Source organism: Olea europaea, unplaced genomic scaffold (genome assembly GCF_002742605.1).
Source record: "Olea europaea var. sylvestris unplaced genomic scaffold, O_europaea_v1 scaffold559, whole genome shotgun sequence".
Lineage (NCBI taxonomy): Eukaryota > Viridiplantae > Streptophyta > Magnoliopsida > Lamiales > Oleaceae > Olea > Olea europaea.
In genome coordinates this window covers 123,991-134,811 of record NW_019263924.1, presented here as the reverse complement: position 1 = coordinate 134,811, position 10,821 = coordinate 123,991, and the positions used below count along the sequence as shown (strand labels likewise).

Genomic DNA, 10,821 nt, shown 5'->3' with positions numbered 1-10,821 from the left:
CTGTTTTATCTAAACAACTGCCCAAAAATCCCTTCCCTAAATTCTCTTAGTAATAGTTGGGAGACACACATGCTGTTAGTGAAATTTGCTTATAACAATAGTTTTCAAGTTACTATAGATATGTCCCTATATCAAGCTCTTTTTGTAGGAAGTGTAGATTCCCTATCCATTGGGATGAGGTTGGAGAGAATAGAATTTTGGGTTCTAAAATCATTGAACGAACAGTTGAGGCGGTTGACAAGATTAGAGCCAGAATAAAGATAGCATAGGACTGACAGAAAAGTTATGTCGATGGTAGAAGAAAGGATTGGAATTTGGTGTGGGCAACACAGTTTTTCTAAAAGTAGCACCCATGAAAGGTGTACTAAGATTTGGTATTTGGCAACTATCTGGCATTAAGTCTATTGGGATTTAGAAATATTTTGTGATGAACGTATAGGAAAACCTTTTGGGGATAGAGGGACTTGAGCCCTCATGATTTTTAAAGTCAATGGATTTTTCTTTTACTATAAATTTCATTATTTCCGGTCATATTCTATGGTTACAATTCTACCATATATGTCTTTTTCATTCCATTGAAAATTGATTTTTCCCACAGGAGATCCAAACCCAATTTTGCTTGATCCTTCGAGAAAACTTCCTATACGTTTCTAGGAGGTATAGTTCTTATACATCTATCCCAATGAGCCATCTATTGAATTGTTGCAATTGATGTTTGATCAAAACAAGGAAACACCCTTTAAATTGTCTTGATAGTCTTAATAAGTGGATTAGATCTGAAAGAGGTTGACAATAAATTCTTTCAAAATTGACTATTTGTCCCTCTTACCTTTTCACGATAAATTGGATAAACCCCCTTCGTCACATGATCTCTTCTTCATATAGATAGATATAGGATCTATGGTACAATTATTTAGAAGTACATTTTGTGCTACAACCCTTCCTTTGTTAGACCTTTCGAAATTCTCGAAAGGATTGGTGTTGTGGCTTACTGACTTGCCTCACCATCTAAACTTGAAGCAGTGCATGATATGTTCCATATTTCGATGCTCAGAAAATATGTTCATGATCTCAATCATATAGTGAGTTATCAGACATTAGAGGTATAAAAAAACTTATCATATGATGAAATCTTGACGATAATTTTGGATAGGAAAATACATCAACTCAGAAACAGGGAAGTTTTCCTTGTCGAGGTCCAATGGCGAAATCATGGACTTGACAAGTCAATTTAGGAGAAGGAAGAGGAGCTTAGAACCAAACATCCAAAACTCTTCGATTAGCCAAGGTAAATTTTCGAGGACGAAAATATTTTAAGAAGAGAAGATTGTAAAGTCCCAAATTTTCATAAAATATAATAGTTTTGAGCATTTATAGTACATTTTTTTTTAGCATTCTTCACCTAGTTGAAACACATATGAAGGTCCTACAACGTAAAAATGGTTTGTCCCATATAATTTTTGTTATATCATATTGACAAATATTTTGTTAATGATATGATATGTTATGACATATATGGCCATCCGGTACAAAATGAGATGACATTATACGAGCTCTCATCAGTTATAAAGATATGATATGACAGTATGATTTATTTTGATACATAAATGATAAATATTATTCGGGATTGTACTAATATTCGTATTCTATTGAGTATTCCCCATACTCACCCCTTTTTCCCTACCTTATAGGTTAATATGGGTCGTATCGGAACAGTTGGGTGGTTGAATCTCTTTTCGCTGGACGAAAATCTAAACTTTACCACGTAACATGTTTAGTTCATGGTATAATTGAGACATTTATTTATAGTTAAATTCTCATTTATGTTTATTTGTTATGGATATGTTAGATTGTATTTATGAATACTCAAAAGTTGGGTCGAACCTCATGATGAAGATTTGAAAATGCTAGGGGTCAATTGGATGCAATCAGAAGTCAAAATGAATAAAATAGGATCAAGGTATGGACATGGTGTTGATTTTCAACTGCTTAAGTATACTCTAGATTTTCAACTCAAGATTGAAACCCATTTTTGATCTAATAAACATTTGAATTGAAAAAAGGCTACTTCAAGAAAAGTTGTAACCTTTGAGTTAGCTTTACAATCCAACTTGAATCGCCTCAATCGAATATCAGGAGAAAAGGTTATGATAAAAATACTAAATGAAGCACTGTGCTGATTTTCTACTTAAGATCAGGGTGCTGACCCACTACCTGGGTACGTCTAGGGTGCGGTTTTTGCCCGTTTTGAACTCCATAAACATCCTACTTTCTACAAACACGAGGAGGCACCTATAAATACAAATTTTCACACTTTGAGAAGGGGATTCCACAGATTGAGAAATAAGAACACAATTTGAGAATTAGAGAGCAAATTCAAGAGAAGAAAAACAACAATTCAATTGTTGGAAATCAAGATTTGGAATGAGAAGAAGAACTTGGCGTAAGATCCATCCACTCATCCACGTCTAAATTCGAAACTCGTGATAGACTCCACTATTTTTATTTGTTTTTTTCCTCTATTATGAATTGCTAAAATTCTTGTTAGGGCAATAATCTAACCCCATTAGGATCCTTTATGTTTTTAATCTAGATTCTTGGTTTTTTTTTTTTTTCCATGTATTGATTTTACTACGGACTGAATGCATTAAATTATTTGATCACTAATTTCATGATTTTGTGAATCCTTTATAAATAGAGATATGAGTTTAGGATTTAGACCATGTAGTAAAATTCGATAAATTGGTGTAAAGAGTAGATATACTTATACTAATTATTTCGGTCATAATTGAATTTTGAGGACAAAGAATTAGTTTAATTAAGTTAGATTTGCATAAATATATGAAATTTAATTTGTTAAATAGGCTCAATGAAAACTCGAGAGGGGTAAATTGAATATAATAGGATAATTTGACCGAACATTACATTAGATGTGAATCTTAATTTAAGATGTAAAGGTGACCAATAAGTGAAATTATTCTGTCATAATGTCCATTCATTATTTAATTTTCAAACCAATGGTGCGTGCATCCATTTATTTTCTAGTATTTAGATTAAAACTCAAATCATACAAGTCTTTATTTGTTTTCATTAAATAGTGGTTAGAAAAAAAATGATTAAATTAAGTGCTAAAATATAGTTCTCGTGGGAATGATAATCCGGACTCTTAAGTCCACTTACCACTTGTTACGATCGTTTATTACTTTTAATCTTAATTTATTTTTATTTTTAACTATTATTTGATTTGTTTATTTCTTTTATTTATAGAAAAAGTGTTCATTGTATGCTTCGTCCCCAAGACGACAATATAGAACCATTTGATCTGAAAATAGAACGTACGACCAGACGAAGACATAGTGAACACAAACAAAAATAACAACATTAAATGACTAACAGTCTAAATAACCATTTTTCTATACAGCCAATTGGACAAATGACCGCGAGAGATCAATAGCAAGAGCAAATCGAAGTAAATGAATGAGACTTTCCAGTATCTATGTTCTTAATGCCAATAGCAACACCGGCATGGTCCAGTATTGTCTATCCAGATTTTGGGGTAAACAACTTCCAGATAAGGGCTGATTGGATTGATTTGATGAGCAACACTCTACAATTCTATGGGCTATCTAATAACAATCCAAACACACACATCTCCAGTTTTCTCAAGAATTGTCAGAATTGTCATGCTCCCGAAGTTAATGAGGACACCATCAAGCTGCATTATTCCCATATACACTGAGAGATGTAGCATTGGAATGGCTGAATGCTTAACTTGATGGAAGTATTACTTCATGGGAGGAGCTAAATAGTAAATTCTGCAACAAATTATTTCCATCGGTTAAGGTAGTAAAAATTAGATTAAAAATTCAAAATTTCCCATAGAGGGACAAAGATAGCTATCAAGAGGCGTGGAACAAATTTAAAAAGTTGATAAGGAAGTGTCCAAATCATGGGATCACTATTGAAAATCAAGAACAACACGACTTCTACACGGGACTTTCACCACTGTCCAAATCATAAGTGGATTCCTTTGCAGGCGAATCGATCATAGAGAAATCAGTGCAACAATGTATGGATTTGCTTAAGTTAATTGCCACTACGCATTCAATGTTCTTATCATCCAATAAACTAGATGTTTAACATAAATAGTACCATAAAACATCTTCATCTTTACCTCCTTAAGAATTGAAGAATTTAAACTCAAGCTTTTGTTCCTTCATTTTTCCTTTCCTTTCTTTCTTTTCTCCTTCTCTTCCTTTCTTCTTGGTTTTTCTCCAGCTTCTTCCCGTTTTTTCTCTTTGTACATCTAATGAAAAATGAAAAATGGGTTTTTGTTATATGTATGTCACATGTCCTCCACTATTCAACAGTTACAAATCAAGTTTTCCACTTAACAATTATACATAATATTAAGTCCTTAACTTCATTTAATAAATGAGTACATACTCAAAATTTTATTTTATCCATCTTAAACCCTTAAATATTTTCAATTGTGAAATAAATTCCAATAAAATAATTTATTTCATTTTAGTACCTATTTAACTAAGACTTTGACAAGTCAACTTTTGATATTTGACTAAAAAAATTGGGTTGTAACAGCTAGAGTTCATTTCTCCGAACCTAGGACTCATATCATAATCTGGGATGAGGTGTCAATTTTTCATTTTGAAGAAACCATCATACAGTTCATCTCTTTAAATGGTTTGGCTCCTTTCTCTGTTAATAGAAGATGTTTGTTTTACCCGTAAGATGAACCCTTCATCCCAACAAGTCTACTTTCTTTTCTCTAAATTATTGTTAATGTTTTTACTTGCATATTATCCACATAAATAATGTTATCTAGTACCAGTGATATTATATTTATATATCTGCACAATTGAAGATGAAATTATGTGATTTATCTAATTGTACATTTCATTTATGACACTTAGTGTCATCTAAACTGGTGTTGTAATATCAGTGATGCTAAATAGCATTACTTTAAGCACATTTGTGTATGTGTAACAAAGGGTATGGAGATCTCTATGTAAAGTCACTTAAGAAGATAGAAAGGCAATGGGATATTTGTACTTGTGCTTGTATTGTTATTTCCACGTATGCTTAGGAAAGAGGATGAAGTTTTAGCTCGAAATATGGGACTAGGAAAACTATTTGAGTGCATGATAATTCTCTCTTCTTCTTCTTCATCTTATTTAAAAATAATTGGAAGTCAAACAACTTGAAAATTCTCACTTGAATTCATAATTTTATTGAGCAATCCATTGGTATACGATTAGCGAAGTTAGAAACATTAAAGGAAGTTTGGGAACACTTTTAGAAGTCATACACTAAATCTAACTTTTCAATACGATATCAATTGGAAATTGATATACGAGCTTTACATCAGAAGGATATGAGTATTCGTGAATTTTACGCCACTATGAATTCAATTTGGGATGAGTTGGTTCTTACGAAATCAGAAGGACTGAAAGCATGTGAGAAATATATTACTTTTAGAGAGGAGCAGTGATTAGTTCAGTTTTTTAATGGCATTTCGCATTGAATTTGAAGGACTTGTATTCATTTAAATGTTTTTAGAATTTTTATGTAAATAATCATCAAGAGTTTTAACTGTTTTTATTTTTTATATAATTTTTATTTTTTAATTTTTAGAATTTCTTTTTTTATGTTTCAGAATTTATCAATTTTATTTTTTTGAATTTTATTTTTAAAATTTTTATTTGTTAGAATTTTGCTTTCTATTTTTAAAATTTTTATTTATATAAAGTTTTATTTAGACGCTTGTTTTTCTTGTTTTAAATACTTTTATAATTTTCACCATAAACATTCTAAATGTCAAAAATGAATTTTCATTTTAAATCATCTTCAAGTGACTCTTTAAACATTAGATGCTCTCTATTAAAAGAGTTAACTATTAAAATTATGCTCCAATAAATTCTTTAAATTAATATTTTAATTTAGAGAGTGGGTTTGACTCTTTAAATTTGGAGAGTCAAGTTCACTCTCTATAATTAAATGCACTTTTTAATTTTCAATTTAGTAAAATAATATCTTAGGAGTAGTAAATTTAAATGTTAAAATATAAAGAGTCTGCTGGAATGCTTCGAATTTTTTACTCTCTAAATGTTATAATATACTCTTAAAAAATGAAAAGTATTTTGGAGATACTCATATATTATAAGTTTAACTTTGTTATCAAAATTACATGTTTAGAAATATCAGACCAAATACATTTTAGTGTTTTGCAAAACTAAAAACAACAAGCAAAACGCATTTTTTTTCCAAACTTGTTTCCAACTATGCATTCTTTCAATAAATTAATTTTACATACAAATCCAAAATTTTCCCCTACACTTTAATCACTCATTCTTAAAATAGAAAAAAAAGAAAAAAAATAACTATTACAAAATCTATTTTTTCAGAAAATGAGACTCAAACACACCCTGAATAACTTTAGTTACAAAGGATAAACTTTGATTAGCATCCTTACATCCGGTTGTAATTCATCTCGTCCTAACATATTTTCTAGGTGGCTGACTCTCTACTCTAATATCACGTTAAATTACATTACTTAAAAGATCAATACTAATCTGGACATGTGGCAACGTTCACATGGAGGACTGGAAGCATAAGGAAAAGAAAGATAAACTTATAAACCCAGAAAATCCATTATTCGAACCCTACATTTTTCATTTCTGAAAATAAAGAAGAGAAGAAAAAGAATAATGCCTATGGATTTTATCTCCAGAGTGACGAAAGGAGCATGGTTACTTGCATTTTGATTTTGACACAAAAGCAAAAGCAAAAGAATAAGATTATCTTGGCATCAGTCCTTTTCCAAATTGGTTGGCATTTAGTTACGCCACTTAATTAATTATGAAATTAAGCATATGAATTAATATATGTGCAATTTCCAATATTCTCACGTCTTTCTTTACGTGTCGAGAATTGAGACTAATTCCTTATTTCGTCCTCAAGATCTTTCATGGAAAATATTATACGAGCAAAGATGAATGAACCAAGATACATGTACAGGGGAATACATCACAAATCTTTTACAGATAAGACATAGGTGAGGTGGGTGGTTTATTTTTTTTTGCAATAAAATATCCACATGAAGCCCACTCCATCTGAGAAGCTGTAAGCCTTCTGGTATTTTTTTATTCTGTACACTGAGCTTTTTTGGAGATGAATAACCAGAAAGAAGTGCTCATTAGAAGGGTGTAAGTAGTTAAATCCACTGCACACCTTCTTATTGTGTATTATATCATACAATTAAAACTCGCCCCTCGGGGCATAGTCCAGTGGTGCAAAGAACGGGAGTGGGGTTATCTCACGCCTTGCTGGCAGCCACAGTGTGGAGGTTCGATTCATAAGACATGGAATTGAACTTCTTGTAGGCGCAGTGTACAAACAGCTCTTATTCCTTGACCTGTTGAAACACATCCCACGATTTACCTCACTCACAAAACTCTAGGGACGGGACGGTGAGGCCCTCAAGGTTGGGATTCAACCTCGCACCCCTCCCCCCCCCCCCATCATACAATTAAAGCTCTTGCAAAAAGGTTTTCAAGCTTCGATTTTCGATGACAAAATCTGCAACAAGTTTTTGATCTTCAGAAATATAATTTTTTTTTCCTGTCAGTGTAGCCACGTTCTTTTTCAGTGAATGGGGTTTCACATCACTTGTGTACGGCAAATCTTATGAGGGCAGGATCACTATTACATAAGATTACAAAGTTCAGATGGATCAGTCAGCATCCCTTTTTCGAGATGTGATCACATAGAATTTGAAGAGGCTGAAATTCTTCTGTGGATAAATTGGCTTGAGGTGACAGGAAAATTGGATTTCAAGGCCTTCTTTATGGATTTTCGAATATCATTTAAGGTTTACTATATCATCAAGTGTTGTACAAAGTTGATGTTGATGTAAAACAATAAAACCAGCAGCAAGAATCCATCAAAGTGGAAGGTTTGAGCATGATTATGAATCGCTTTCCTCATAAGATATTTACTACCACCGGAATAAATGCTTGAAGGCTTTCAAAGGCAAATAGTTTACAAGAGGAAACAAACCTTAATTCAAGTTTGAATCAAGGAAGATAAATTTAGAAAAGGAACTTTAAGAATACTATGAGAAAACTTGATTTGATCTTTGATTTGGATACAAGTGAAACAATTTGATGTTTTCGATATGTTTCTCAACATGAAAACCATCTCTATATATTGTATATCAACTATCATGCACGAAATGGTGTCAAAAAACAAGCTAATAAGGCGTGAAGAATGCCAAAACGTCACCGGAATTCAAAACTCCAACAGACACTTATTTATGCTGGCGGTCGCCAAGTACAAAACAGGGTGATCGCCAGAATAACCATTTGGCTGCGGGAGCCAAATGTTGATGTAGGGTGGTCGCCCAGCCTTAAAACCTGGCTGATCGCTTAGGCATTTTTTTTTATCTTTTTCTTTTTCCATTTTCGTTTTTGCTTCCGATGGTTGATCACTTCCAAATCATTCCTCATTGAAATTCGAACAATACTCCACATCAAGATTGGGAAGGATGCACTCAGTTGGAATCGAACACCAATGAAGTGTCATGTCGGACTACCACACAGCGAAGAATAAATGGCGACAAAGCATCCATTATAGCAAAGTCCATCCCCTACACCGCGTGGAAAGATATTCTTAAGATGATACAGAATATGATTCTTAAAGTAGTAGGAGGATTCTCTTCTTATCCATTCACCACAAAAGCTGCATTACATGTTCCCAAATGAAAGTTTAATAAAGCTGGAGAATATTTTCGTTACTCTATAAAAACAAGATAACGCTTCAAGTAAACTTCCAAACTAGCTAGTTTGACAATATGGGGGCGGAGATATCAAAAGATAAACATTCAGAGTCAGTTGAAGGCCCAAGTTATGCACAACCACAGATAAAGAAAACTGACCATGCCAAGGAAATTCAGACAGTGTCAGTGCCTCATAACTGTGAAAACATTTTGAAAGATGCCGATAAACCAGTAAATAAATCCTCGACAAATAAGCTAAATGATCAACTTTGTGCTGGTGTATTCTTGAACCAAAAGAAGAAGGCAAGTATGCTATTAATTATTTCACGGTAACAGATTCCTTATTCTTCAATTATCATGCCTTATAGTTCTGACAGATAAGTTCTACTGTATGCAGAAGTACTGGGTTGAAAGGAAGTCGCTGGTTAACTGCTTCATGTTGTTTGCAAAAGATCTCTACATTTGCTGGTCGGACGACAACCGGTACTGGAATTGGTTCTTGCTCGAGGACAAGGAATCATGGTAATCTCAACAATTATCGGTACAAAGTAGTTCGACTGAAATCTTCCCAAAGCTATGCATACTAAAAAAATATCCTAAAGTCTCACCTTACGATAATCCACGGCCATGGAATGAATACAGAAACGGCACCTGTATTTATGAGAACAAAGAGGTTGGCTAACTATTTTACTTTCAATATGGACAAGCCAATCATATAAGAGCAACACAACTAATTCTCAGCCATATTAATGAGATTATTTGGCCTTTCTACATTTTTGCTATAAGAACATAACCATTGAAAAATTGTAAATGTAAGACAACTTTTTCAGATACACATCGATATCAACTTTGCCATTGGAAGCATAGTGGACGTTGTTACCCTACTTTTACAAGTCAAAATTACGTTACTACCCCCACACCAACTTAAAGGAATTGCTGTGTGGAAAAACGTAATGAAAGGGTAAAATAGGAAATCAATGACTTTTTTGGACTTATCAATGGATTCAGAAGTCAAAATCACCCGTATTTTGGTCATCAATTCACACTTTATCCAAATACGGCAGGCCAACTTAATTTGAAACTGAAAATGCAAAATGAAAATTAACGGGGCCAAACGGACTCTAATTTTATGTGGGAGTATCACATATGCCATAAAACTTATAATATAGACTTCGAAAATCCTGAGGTTATTTGTTGTTTTGCAGTGATAAATCCGTTGCTGTTGCTGAACTGCTAAACGTTTGCTGGCTAGATATTCACGGAAAATTCGATACAGCTAACCTTTCACCGGAAATAATGTATGAAGTCGTATTTGTTTTGAAGCTGAAGGATCCTGCATATGGCTGGGAAGTTCCTGTGAATGTTAGACTCACTCTACCCGATGGAAGCAAACAACAACAAAAAGTAAAATTGATGGACAAGCCAAGAGGACAGTGGATAGAAATCCCAGCAGGAGAACTGAAAACATCAGCCGATCAGAACGTAGGAGAAATGGAAGTTTCACTGTATGAGTACGACGGTGGCAAATGGAAGACAGGGCTAATGGTAAAAGGTGTTGTCATCCGGCCAAAACCCTGAGTTCTTCCACAGCATTCAAACATGATCGACCAACATGCTGTGACAGCATGACATGTTCTTTCTTAAAAGTAGTTCTCGTAGTAAATTAAGAATAATCGTCCCCTCAATCCAGGGACCGACCACCACAGAGCTGTCTCAGTATAGTCTAGAACTTTTAGTTCTTCTGAATTATTACAAAAGGAACATCTTCTGTGCGTGATATGACATATGAGTAATGACAGCTACAAATAAATCTACCTGTACGTGATGAGGTGTGTTGAAGATAAATTTAAAAAAAAAAAAAGGTTAAACCCTAACTTTAAGGGTCCTCCACCACCCCTGCCCTGGAGCATCGTGAGAAAGGTAAATCGCAGGTTATGCCTCCAAGGGTACAGGGTGGAAGGCTGCTTGTACACTTGCACTTACTCAAGAGTCAAATCCATATTTCAGGATTCGAACCCTTGACGCAG

At 33.6% G+C, this 10,821-nt stretch overlaps 1 protein-coding gene across 1 annotated transcript; it reads left to right on the top strand.

Annotated features, from left to right (window-relative positions):
• The first annotated feature begins 8,836 nt into the window (after positions 1–8,836).
• Positions 8,837–10,619, top strand: LOC111389082 (protein PHLOEM PROTEIN 2-LIKE A1-like). The gene is made up of 3 exons (XM_023013937.1): positions 8,837–9,097; positions 9,192–9,316; positions 10,000–10,619. The coding sequence occupies exons 1-3, from the start codon at positions 8,870–8,872 to the stop codon at positions 10,370–10,372; spliced, it is 726 nt and encodes a 241-aa protein (XP_022869705.1). The 5' UTR covers positions 8,837–8,869; the 3' UTR covers positions 10,373–10,619.
• The last annotated feature ends 202 nt before the right edge of the window (positions 10,620–10,821 follow it).

Bases quoted from the DNA above. Each gene is read 5' to 3' on its own strand.
- LOC111389082 (XM_023013937.1), top strand. From the start codon at position 8,870: ATGGGGGCGGAGATATCAAAAGATAAACATTCAGAGTCAGTTGAAGGC. The intron at 9,098-9,191 runs GCAAGTATGCTA...TACTGTATGCAG, and splicing joins TCTTGAACCAAAAGAAGAAG to AAGTACTGGGTTGAAAGGAA. The intron at 9,317-9,999 runs GTAATCTCAACA...GTTGTTTTGCAG, and splicing joins CTCGAGGACAAGGAATCATG to TGATAAATCCGTTGCTGTTG.